At 38.9% G+C, this 12,936-nt stretch overlaps 1 protein-coding gene across 1 annotated transcript in view; it reads left to right on the forward strand.

Moving 5' to 3' along the window:
* Positions 1 to 12,936, forward strand: part of bckdk (branched chain ketoacid dehydrogenase kinase) — a 30,668-nt gene that overhangs the window by 17,097 nt on the left and 635 nt on the right. Inside the window, exons 5-11 of the mRNA XM_062049017.1 lie at positions 3,385 to 3,504; positions 3,580 to 3,678; positions 5,581 to 5,654; positions 5,994 to 6,122; positions 9,638 to 9,727; positions 9,816 to 9,971; positions 12,384 to 12,936. The exon at positions 12,384 to 12,936 is cut by the window's right edge and continues 635 nt beyond it. Of these exons, the coding sequence (XP_061905001.1) occupies positions 3,385 to 3,504; positions 3,580 to 3,678; positions 5,581 to 5,654; positions 5,994 to 6,122; positions 9,638 to 9,727; positions 9,816 to 9,971; positions 12,384 to 12,528 (813 nt within the window). The 3' untranslated portion in view covers positions 12,529 to 12,936. The remainder of the gene's footprint in view (positions 1 to 3,384; positions 3,505 to 3,579; positions 3,679 to 5,580; positions 5,655 to 5,993; positions 6,123 to 9,637; positions 9,728 to 9,815; positions 9,972 to 12,383) is intronic.

The raw sequence follows: 12,936 nt of genomic DNA on the forward strand, positions 1-12,936 counted from the left end.
TTCCTTCTTTATTATGCATTTTCGGCCGGTGCGACTTATACTCCGAAAAATACGGTACAAAATTTGCTTTAAAACCCCAGCATTTTAACGTTAAAATGATAACAAATATAATTTGTCACGTAACAAACTATTTGACGCTGAGGTGTATACCTGCAAAATTTGCCAAAATAAAAGCTAACATGCTAATAGATAGAAAGTACTTTATTGATTCCTTCAGGAGTTCCCTCAGGAAAATTTAAATTCCAGCAGCAGTGTACAGAATTGAGATCGAATTTAAAAAGTAAAAAGTAAATAATGGGGGTATAAATATAAATAAAATAGAAAGTATTGCAAAAAGAATAAAAAATAAAAAGCAACAATAAGAGTACAAATACAACAGTAAAAATAAGAATATAACAAGAGAAACTAAGCAGTAGTGACCATGTTATGAAAATGTGTTGCACTGATAATTGCACTGTAGAAGGTTAACGATTGTGCATGGGCCGTTAAAAGATTAGCTGCTGGCTAAGCGCCAAAGTAATGGCACGTAAAACCTCAAAGATTCGACATTTTGCTAGCTTATAAATGAACAGCCTATTTGCTGAAGAAAGGCTGCATTACCTCCGCCAGGAGGTTTTGTATTGTAGGTTTGTCAGTTAGCAACGTAACTCAAAAAGTTAAGGGCGGATTCTGATAACATTTTCAGAAAATGTCCAAATAGGAAGGAATACGTAATTGGATTATGAAGGTGAGCCATAGGGCTGCACGATTTTGAGAAAAAAACTTAATTGCGATTATTCTCTCCAAAATTGTGATTGAAATTCGATTTGCGATTATTGTATTTTATTCATAAAAATGGAAAATAATGAGTGAAAAAAGACGTGTTCCCTTTTAGACTGTCAGTCAACATATTCTTGTCTCAAGATGGCACACATTAGAACAATATGCAATAATTTACTTAAAAAAGATTTGGCTTTATGCAGACAAGCTTTTGTCAACATCATGCCCTTGACCTGAAGAAATAATCGCTAAAAACTATAAAGTGTTTATTATGTAATGCGATCATTCTAATAAGGGAAATAACCATTTAAAAGGATATCAACTTATTTGTCACTACTGTAGAATTATTTACCATTCTACTGTAATTGGAAGGGAACCCAAGAGGGACAAGCGGTACGAAAATGGACAGATGGATGAATAACTATCATAAATAAATAAACAACAAAAATGGACTCATTTCTGTAAGCAAAAATTTTACTTAAATAAATATTGAACATCTTAAAGTGCTTTTTTTTCCCAGTCGAAAAAAGTAGGTCGGGTGTTGTCTTTCTTGCGTTGATGGGCTCATGTTGCCCATCCAGGTTAAAGCTGAAGTATTCCCAAAACGGGACATTTGGCTTTAGAATATAATTTTTTGTTACTTTACGAAAGCTCTCATTGGCGAGTAGGGAGGCTGTCCGTCTGTGCTTCCTGTGTGTGTAAAGCTGGCGCACCGCTCTCCGCCCACTGAGACAAAGATTGCGAATGACTGAAAAGAGGACTCACTGCGTTCAGTTAATTCTACAGTTAAATCCACGCGCTCAGGTGCTGACAGCGATGCACAAAGTAAGTTGTCATTTTCCCTGTTTGAAGCAAGAGACGATTAAGCGCGAGCCTCAACAATTCTGAATGGCGAACATGTCTCCATCCATCCATTTTCTACCGCTTGTCCCTTACGGGGTCGCGGGGGTGCTGGCGCCTGTCACCTAAAAAACGGTGACAGCAGAGTGGAACAAAAAACCTCAGCCTTTTGTGGTTATTCATTGCACTAAAAAAGCTTTGATGTTGATTCGATGTCGATTAATCGTGCAGCCCTAGTGATCCGGTTAATTTTTATTATGCTACAAGCTCAACTTCCGTGTGTGTATATTCTCCGAATGACTGACTAGAGTGAACCCTCTTGCAGCCTATTTGGAAGCGGCAGACGAACAAACACGCACAGACATGACAATATAAATAATTATTTGATTAATAATGTCTTTAAGTTAGCAACATACAGTAGCTACTTTAGTTATGGACGGATTTTGATGAAACTTTCATTTTAACTTTACATTTAGAGGTGATCTCTAAAACTGTCTGGAATCGGATTTTTTATTCGGCGGTGGGGCTTGGCGCTTTTCTAGGCTTAACATGCAAAGTGAAGCCTTATTATTTATTTATTTTTAAACAAAGCTGTCCTTTGCCAAGTCGTGGGTGGTTACTAAGGGTGGGCTCAGTGTTTCCCATAAACTGCCAAGATACCTGTGGCGGTGGGGGCGTGGCTATGGGCGTGGTCACCATGACATCATCGAGTAATTTGCATAAGTTACTACAATGATATGATTTTCGCTAAAAAGGCTTAACAAATGTATACTTACTAATTAATAATAACAGTTTTGTTTTGAACGGACATCCATCCATTTTACAATATAATTACAACACTTTATGTACATATTTATATACAGATTTGAACAATAAGTTATTCACTGAAATATATTTATTAATTGTGGTTCTTACAAAAAATATATCTTATAAAATATAAAAGCTAAAATGTCTCATAAAGCTCTGCCCCTTTAATCAGTGCATACTAAATAATTTAACTTTAGCCTACTTCTACAACCATATTATTTACCAGCAACATAAAGTGAAACAGAGGCAGAGGTGTCCTGCCACAGTCAGTAACAAATAAACAGAAAACAGTAGTGGTGGTAGATAGACACAGAGCTTCATCCAACATCTGATCCACTGAACAAAGAGCTCCAAAAATCTTGAACTTAAGACTGCCATCAGTTTTACTCCCTACACTTAACCATGTGTTTCCTACTGCCTGCAGACTTTGCACCCTTTGTTATATACACATGTTGTGTTTCTAATATAAATACATTTAATAAAGTCAAATACAAATAAAGCAACAAGAGAAGTATCCTACACTTATCTTTTGTAAAGTAAATCTGAACAGCCGATATGGGCATATACATCAACTATATGATTTGCCTGAGAAGCTGGAGAGGACAAAAAAAAAATATATATATATATATAATTTTTTTTACATTTTAATTTTTTTTAAATTTTTAATTATTATTATTTTTTTAAATGTTATTTGTGGCGTACGTAATTCTTTCGTGGCGGGCCGCCACAAATAAATGAATGTGTGGGAAACACTGGTGGGCTCATCTAAATAGGGGCGGGTCAATGGCGGTATCAACAAGGAAGTTCTTCTTTCAAGATGACAAGAAAAGTGAGCTTTTGAGCGCCTCTTCTCTCAAAAGTGTAGCAAAAAGTGAGCAAGCGCTTAAAAAACATCTGAAGTGACACATATAACTGTTACAACGCTATTAAAATGAATGAAAAAAAATGAATCATTGACTCCATCCCTTCCCTGCACAGATCCAGGATCAGGACGCAGAGTCTCGTTTCTGCAAGCTGGTGCAGCAGCTCCTGGACGACCACAAGGACGTGGTCACGATGCTGGCTCAGGGCTTCAGGGAGTGTCGCAGGCACATCCAAGTAAGAAAGTGGGGGGCCCATTTTGTTTTTCTGAGTGAAGCCTGGAGTCTTCCCTTCCTATCTGGGTTCTTCCAGGATGAGACCATCATCCGAAACTTCCTGGACTCCACGCTGTGCTCCCGCCTGGGAATACGCATGTTGGCCACGCACCACCTCGCCTTGCATGAAGACAATGTAGGTCCACATTATCCGTCCATATTGTCTTATTTATCTTGTTGTTTACTCACATTGCAGCATTTGACCTAAATATAATATTTGTATTTAACATTTCTAGAGATTGTATTTATTTCCCTCTCACCCAAATTTCCTGGAATCTTTTTTAGATGAACCACGTACATTATGTTAAAAATGTATGTCGTTTTATTTATCCCAATTTTTTAAAGATAAAAACATTAAAAATGTTTTTAATAGTAATTAAATAATTATCTTTGAAGAAAGCTAAATTATTGATTAAAGATTTTTTAAAAATCTAATCGAGAATTATTTATTTATTTAATGTATTTTCATAATATCTTAATATAAGCTATATAAGCTAAAGCATTGTGGCCCTCGGGCCAGTTTTGGCCCGCAACAGGAGTTTTGTTGGCCCTCTGAACATTTCCCAGACAAAATCAAAACAAAAAAACAACAGTAAAAATAAAACAAAAAAGCAAGAAGACTATGTGATGTGAGAAAGTTAAAACATTGATAATAATACTTAATAACAATACCATTTGTCATTATAACAGAAAGCTGACCAATTTTTTGGGACAAAATAAAAAATATGAAAACAAGGTTTTGACTTTTAAGTATGCAGCCTTTGTTGGAAAAGTTTGAACACCCCTGGGCTTAATGGTACCAACAAATATTGTTCTGTAATTTTAAAAAAAGTAAATAAAATAAAAATATATATTTATATATATGTATGTATGTGTATATATACATATATATATACACACAGTACAGGCCAAAAGTTTGGACACACCTTCTCCTCATTCAATGTGTTTTCTTTATTTTCATGACTATTTACATTGTAGATTGTCACTGAAGGCATCAAAACTATGAATGAACACATGTGGAGTTATATACACTACCGTTCAAAAGTTTGGGGTCACATTGAAATGTCCTTATTTTTGAAGGAAAAGCACTGTACTTTTCAATGAAGATAACTTTAAACTAGTCTTAACTTTAAAGAAATACACTCTATACATTGCTAATGTGGTAAATGACTATTCTAGCTGCAAATGTCTGGTTTTTGGTGCAATATCTACATAGGTGTATAGAGGCCCATTTCCAGCCACTATCACTCCAGTGTTCTAATGGTACAATGTGTTTGCTCATTGGCTCAGAAGGCTAATTGATGATTAGAAAACCCTTGTGCAATCATGTTCACACATCTGAAAACAGTTTAGCTCGTTACAGAAGCTACAAAACGGACCTTCCTTTGAGCAGATTGAGTTTCTGGAGCATCACATTTGTGGGGTCAATTAAACGCTCGAAGAAGAGAACTTTCATCTGAAACTTGACAGTCTATTCTTGTTCTTAGAAATGAAGGCTATTCCACAAAATTATTTGGGTGACCCCAAACTTTTGAATGGTAGTGTACTTAACAAAAAAAGGTGAAATAACTGAAAACATGTTTTGTATTCTAGGTCCTTCAAAATAGCCACCCTTTGCTCTGATTACTTTTTCACACACTCTTGGCATTCTCTCGATGAGCTTCAAGAGGTAGTTTTCACTTCACAGGTGTGCTTGAAGCTCACCGAGAGAATGCCAAGAGTGTGCAATAGTGTGTTAATAGTATTAGTAGTTTTTGTCATAAAAACTTAAAACGATGCAAATCTTTATTTCATGTAAAAAATAAATAAATAACAGCACAAAAACGGACCAAGTTGGGTTTTTTCCTGAGTAATAACGTGTAGATAGCTACTGGTTACTGACAAATGTTTATTTTAGCACAACAACTTTTTTGGTTGATTAATAATAATATTTAACGATTCACTGTCATCTTCTTACGTCAACAATAAAGTCACTGTTCTGTTTGATGTTCTGAATGTTAAAAAAAAATGTTTTATGTTGATGCTGATGTTGCTGCAGGCAGACTTTGTAGGCATCATCTGCAGACGTCTGTCGCCCAAAAAGATCATTGAAAAGTGGGTGGACTTTGCCAGGTAAGACGCACTGTGATTGGTCCATTGTTTGTTTGTTTTAATCGCCTCTTTGGTCGGCGCAATCACACTCAAATTGTTGGAGGTTATCGCTGATGTTCACACTGTCTTATCTTATCGCTTTGACCCCTCCTCAAATGTGTGTGTTTAGTTTACACAAGAGTGAAAACCAGATGTTACTTCTGTAAAGAGCTTTACTTTTGAAGCTTAGTAAGAGGCTTCAATTTGAGATTCGTATTTTATTGTTTAAAATAATTTTATTTTGAAATTGTGTAAAATGTTTATTTGTTTTTTTTGCTGTTTTAATTGTATTTATTTTTTCACCGTGTCGGGTTTTTCTAGGCGACTTTGTGAGCACCAGTACGGCAACTCTCCCCGAGTTCGCATCAACGGCCACGTGGCGGCCCGCTTCCCCTTCATCCCGCTGCCGCTCGACTACATCCTGCCCGAGCTGCTCAAGAACGCCATGAGGTACACACACACACACACACACACACACACACACACACACTCTCTCACTGTTTTTTTTATTACAAACCCCGTTTCCATATGAGTTGGGAAATTGTGTTGGATGTAAATATAAACGGAATACAATGATTTGCAAATCCTTTTCAACCCATATTCAGTTGAATATGCTACAAAGACAACATATTTGATGTTCAAACTGATAAACTTTTTTTTTTTGTTGCAAATAATCATTAACTTTAGAATTTGATGCCAGCAACACGTGACAAAGAAGTTGGGAAAGGTGGCAATAAATACTGATAAAGTTGAGGAATGCTCATCAAACACTTATTTGGGAACATCCCACAGGTGAACAGGCAAATTGGGAACAGGTGGGTGCCATGATTGGGTATAAAAGTAGATTCCATGAAATGCTCAGTCATTCACAAACAAGGATGGGGCGAGGGTCACCACTTTGTCAACAAATGCGTGAGCAAATTGTTGAACAGTTTAAGAAAAACCTTTCCCAACCAGCTATTGCAAGGAATTTAGGGATTTCACCATCTACGGTCCGTAATATCATCAAAGGGTTCAGAGAAATATTGAGAAATCACTGCACGTAAGCAGCTAAGCCCGTGACTTTCGATCCCTCAGGCTGTACTGCATCAACAAGCGACATCAGTGTGTAAAGGATATCACCACATGGGCTCAGGAACACTTCAGAAACCCACTGTCAGTAACTACAGTTGGTCGCTACATCTGTAAGTGCATGTTAAAACTCTCCTATGCAAGGCGAAAACCGTTTATCAACAACACCCAGAAACACCGTCGGCTTCGCTGGGCCTGAGCTCATCTAAGATGGACTGATACAAAGTGGAAAAGTGTTCTGTGGTCTGACGAGTCCACATTTCAAATTGTTTTTGGAAACTGTGGACGTCCAAAGAGGAAAAGAACCATCCGGATTGTTATAGGCGCAAAGTTGAAAAGCCAGCATGTGTGATGGTATGGGGGTGTATTAGTGCCCAAGACATGGGTAACTTACACATCTGTGAAGGCACCATTAATGCTGAAAGGTACATACAGGTTTTGGAGCAACATATGTTGCCATCCAAGCAACGTTACCATAGACGCCCCTGCTTATTTCAGCAAGACAATGCCAAGCCACGTGTTACATCAACGTGGCTTCATAGTAAAAGAGTGCGGGTACTAGACTGGCCTGCTTGTAGTCCAGACCTGTCTCCCATTGAAAATGTGTGGTGCATTATGAAGCTTAAAGGCCTACTGAAATGAATTTTTTTTATTTAAACGGGGATAGCAGATCTATTCTATGTGTCATACTTGATCATTTCGCGATATTGCCATATTTTTGCTGAAAGGATTTAGTATAGAACAACGACGATAAAGATTGCAACTTTTGGTATCTGATAAAAAAAAGGCTTGCACCTACCGGAAGTAGCGTGACGTAGTCAGTTGAACATATACGCAAAGTTCCCTATTGTTTACAATGATGGCCGCATGAAGTGAGAGAGATTCGGACCGAGAAAGCGACAATTTCCCCATTAATTTGAGCGAGGATGAAAGATTTGTGGATGAGTAAAGTGCAAGTGAAGGACTAGTGGGGAGTTGAAGCTATTCAGATAGGGAAGATGCTGTGAGAGCCGGGGGTGACCTGATATTCAGCTGGGAATGACTACAACAGTAAATAAACACAAGACATATATTTACTCTATTAGCCACAACACAACCAGGCTTATATTTAATATGCCACAAATTAATCCTGCATAAAAACACCTGCGTGTTTGTTATGCTAGCTCCTAGCTCCTCTGCTAGCTCCTAGCTCCATAGAACACGCCAATACAATTCAAACACCTGATCAACACACACAATCACTCAGCCCAAAAGACCGTTTACCTAACCCAAGGTTCATAAAGCTTATATATTTTTAAAAAGTTACGTACGTGACGCGCACATACGGTCAAGTTATCGAATGTTTAGCAGCCAAGGCTGCATACTCACGGTACCTGATATTCAGCTGGGAATGACTACAACAGTAAATAAACACAAGACATATATATACTCTATTAGCCACAACACAACCAGGCTTATATTTAATATGCCACAAATTAATCCTGCATAATAACACCTGCGTGTTTGTTATGGTAGCTCCTAGCTCCTCTGCTAGCTCCTAGCTCCATAGAACACGCCAATACAATTCAAACACCTGATCAACACACACAATCACTCAGCCCAAAAGACCGTTCACCTAACCCAAGGTTCATAAAGCTTATATATTTTTAAAAAGTTACGTACGTGACGCGCACGTACGGTACGGTACGTGTTATGCTAGCTCCTAGCTCCTCTGCTAGCTCCTAGCTCCATAGAACACGCCAATACAATTCAAACACCTGATCAACACACACAATCACTCAGCCCAAAAGACCGTTCACCTAACCCAAGGTTCATAAAGCTTATATATTTTAAAAAAGTTACGTACATACGCAAAAAAAAGCCAAAGCTGCATACTCACAGTAGCACGTCTGCGTCTTTGTCATCCAAATCAAAGTAATCCTGGTAAGAGTCTGTGTTGTCCCAGTTCTCTACAGGCGTCTGTGTATCCAAATCAAAAGTCCTCCTGGTTAGAGTCTCTGTTATCCGAGTTCTTCCATCTTGACTGCATCTTTCGGGAATGTAAACAAAGAAGCGCCGGCTGTGTACTGTTGTGGCTGACTACGTTCGAAAAATACGTCCATTTCGCACCGACAACTTTCTTCTTTGCTTGCTCGGCTTCCTTCTCCATAATGCAATGAACATGATTGAAACAGATTCACGAACACAGATGTCCAGAATACTGTGGAATTATGAAATGAAAACAGAGCTTTTTCGTATCGGCTTCAATGTGGAAGGCATACCCGTGTTCGCCGGGCTACGTCACGCGCATACGTCATCCTCAGAGGCGTTTCGAACCGGAAGTTTAGCGGCAAATTTAAAATGTCACTTTATAAGTTAACCCGGCCGTATTGGCATGTGTTATAATGTTAAGATTTCATCATTGATATATAAACTATCAGACTGCGTGGTCGGTAGTAGTGGGTTTCAGTAGGCCTTTAAAATACCACAAGGGAGACCCCCGGACTGTTGAACAACTTAAGCTGTACATCAAGCAAGAATGGGAAAGAATTCCACCTGAGAAGCTTCAAAAATGTGTCTCCTCAGTTCCCAAACGTTTACTGAGTGTTGTTAAAAGGAAAGGCCATGTAACACAGTGGTGAACATGCCATTTCCCAACTACTTTGGCACGTGTTGCAGCCATGAAACTCTTAAGTTAATTATTATTTGAAAAAAAAAAAAAATTATGAGTTTGAACATCAAATTTCTTGTCTTTGTAGTGCATTCAACTGAATATGGGTTGAAAAGGATTCGCAAATCATTGTATTCCGTTTATATTTACATCTAACACAATTTCCCAACTCATATGGAAACGGGGTTTGTACATGGCATTCCAGCCGACTTTCAAAATAAGAGCGCTGTGCGTGTCGTTGCAGGTCCACCATGGAGAGCCACTTGGACACGCCCTACAACGTGCCCGACGTGGTGGTCACCATCGCCAACAACGACATCGATTTTGTCATCAGGTGACTTTTCTCCCTCCCAAGAACGGAAACGAGTCGATAAATTCGACCTCCCGACACGACAGCTGAGCGAGTTCTTTCTTATCTGTAGGATTTCGGACCGCGGTGGCGGCATCCCTCACAGAATCATCGACAAGGTGATGGACTACCACTTCAGCACGGCCGAGGAGAGCGCGCAGGACCCCCGCATGAACAACTTCTTCAACAACATCACCAACAGCGGCAACCAGTCTGGACCCATGCACGGGTACGTCTGCCTATTTATTATTATTATGGAGCTTTATTTGAAATAGGGACAAAAACATATATATCTGAAACAGTTATCCAATGTATGCATCATAGTGTTTGTAGCCAAAGCTAATTTACAACACTTGTCCCCAACAACAACAACAACAACAACAACACAGATCCAACATCATTAAAATAGGAAAATAAAAAATAGAATGAGTCGATAATAATGATAATATTATAACTAGAACTAATATTCATTCACACATGTCATAAGTTAGGGCTCCATGTGATTTCTAGGGGTGTAACGGTATGTGTATTTGTATTGAACCGTTTCGGTACGTGGGTTTCGGTTCAGTTCAGTGGTGTACCGAACGAGTTTCCACACGAACATATTAAGTAGCCGCCTCCGCTTCCTTCTGCCTGTCTCTGTCAGTCCTCTACACAGCGCCCAGCATTGTCCCACCCACACAACCATCTGATTGGTTACAAATAGAGCGGTAACAGCCAATCAGCAGTGCGTATTCAGAGCGCATGTAGTCAGTGCTTAGCGTTCAGCAGGTAATCATCAGGCAGCGGAATCTCCCCAAATTATAATAAACACCTCCCAGTCATTTATGCCATGACGCATAAATAACCAACTGAGAACGTGCCTGGTATGTTACCGTAACATATTATGGTAAGAGTCATTAAAATACCTATAACATATAGAACATGCTATACGTTTACCAAACAATCTGTCACTCCTAATCGCTAAATCCCATGAAATCTTATACGTCTAGTCTCTTACGTGAATGAGCTAAATAATATTATTTGATATTTTACGGTAATGTGTAGGGATGTCCGATAATGGCTTTTTGCCGATATCCGATAATCCGATATTGTCCAACTCTTTAATTACCGATACCGATATCAACCGATGTATGCAGTCGTGGAATTAACACATTATTATGCCTAATTTGGACAATCATGTATGGTGAAGATAAGGTACTTTTTTTAAAAAATAATAAAATAAGATAACTAAATTTAAAAAAATGTCTTGAATAAAAGAGAAAGTAAAACAATATAAAAACAGTTACATAGAAACTAGTAATTAATGAAAATGAGTAAAATTAACTGTTAAAGATTAGTACTATTAGTGGACCAGCAGCACGCACAATCATGTGTGCTTACGGACTGTATCCCTTGCAGACTGTATTGATATATATTGATATATAATGTAGGAACCAGAAATATTAATAACAGAAAGAAATGGGGGGAGGGAGGTTTTTTGGGTTGGTGCACTAATTGTAAGTGTATCTTGTGTTTTTTATGTTGATTTAATAAAATAAAAAATTAAAAAAACGATACAGATAATAAAAAAAACGATACCGATAATTTCCGATATTACATTTTAACGCATTTAATGTGTTAATAATTCCACACATAAGTCGCTCCTGAGTATAAGTCGCACCCCCGGCCAAACTATGAAAAAAACTGCGACTTATAGTCCGAAAAATACGGTACATGTATCATTTGTTTTCACATCGACGGCAACGTATGTTGCTCCAAAACCTGTATGTACCTTTCAGCATTAATGGTGCCTTCACAGATGTGTAAGTTACCCATGTCTTGGGCACTAATACACCCCCATACCATCACAGATGCTGGCTTTTCAACTTTGCGTCTATAACAATCCGGATGGTTCTTTTCCTCTTTGGTCCGGTTCCAAAAACAATTTGAAATGTGGACTCGTCAGACCACAGAACACTTTTCCACTTTGTATCAGTCCATCTTAGACGAGCTCAGGCCCAGCGAAGCCGACGGCGTTTCTGGGTGTTGTTGATAAACGGTTTTCGCCTTACATAGGAGAGTTTTAACTTGCACTTACAGATGTAGCGACCAACTGTAGTTACTGACAGTGGGTTTCTGATGTGTTCCTGAGCCCATGTGGTGATATCCTTTACGCACTGATGTCGCTTGTTGATGCAGTACAGCCTGAGGGATGGAAGGTCACGGGCTCAGCTGCTTACGTGCAGTGATTTCTCCAGATTCTCTGAACCCTTTGATGATATTACGGAGCGTAGATGGTGAAATCCCTAAATTCCTTGCAATAGCTGGTTGAGAAAGGTTTTTCTTCAACTGTTCAACAATTTGCTCACGCATTTGTTGACAAAGTGGTGACCCTCGCCCCATCCTTGTTTGTGAATGACTGAGCATTTCATGGCATTTTAACACATTTTAAAGTGTGTCAACATTGCAACTTTTTCTTGTTAGATTTCACCGCATTCCACTTTTTTAAAAATGTTTGCAATATTATCAATTTTGCAATTTTTGCAGAATATGTGGCGGGCCGGTAAACAATTAGCTGCGGGCCGCAAATGGCCCCCCGGGCCGCACTTTGGACACCTCTGTCTTAGGGGTCGTAACTCTTTTCTTCTTTCTTTTCCAGCTTCGGTTTCGGCCTGCCGACGTCGCGGGCGTACGCCGAGTATCTGGGCGGCTCCTTGTCCATTCAGTCCATGCAGGGCATCGGCACCGACGTCTACCTGCGTCTGCGCCACATCGACGGCAAAGGCGAAAGCTTCCGAGTGTGACCTCGCCCCTTCTTTCCCCCCCCCCCCCCCCCCCCATTTTATTTCTAACAACGCTCCTTTTCTTTCCTGTCTTTGCCTTAGACGGATTATAAGCTATGTTAGCTCTCAAGTTGAGGACTTGGATTTATTATTTTTCCTGTTTGTTTTGTACCCTGTGTTACAAAAAGGGGTAAGAAGTTACTTGACATGAAGTCAGTCCCCGCAGTAAGACAAAGAGTTTGTGATGAAGGATGGAAAAAATAAGTTGCCAAAACACGCTCGCTAATATTTTCAGCCTTATTTACTCCCCACATTCTTCTTTGCTGCCTTCATTAAACTGCACTTAGTTCTACTTTCTCTCTAGCGTACCGTAGAAGTATTGTCCTTTTTTTTTGGTTTTATTGACTTTTATGCTACGTTTGTTTGTAC

The sequence above is a fragment of the Entelurus aequoreus genome, linkage group LG05 (assembly GCF_033978785.1).
Source record: "Entelurus aequoreus isolate RoL-2023_Sb linkage group LG05, RoL_Eaeq_v1.1, whole genome shotgun sequence".
NCBI classification, from domain to species: Eukaryota; Metazoa; Chordata; class Actinopteri; order Syngnathiformes; family Syngnathidae; genus Entelurus; species Entelurus aequoreus.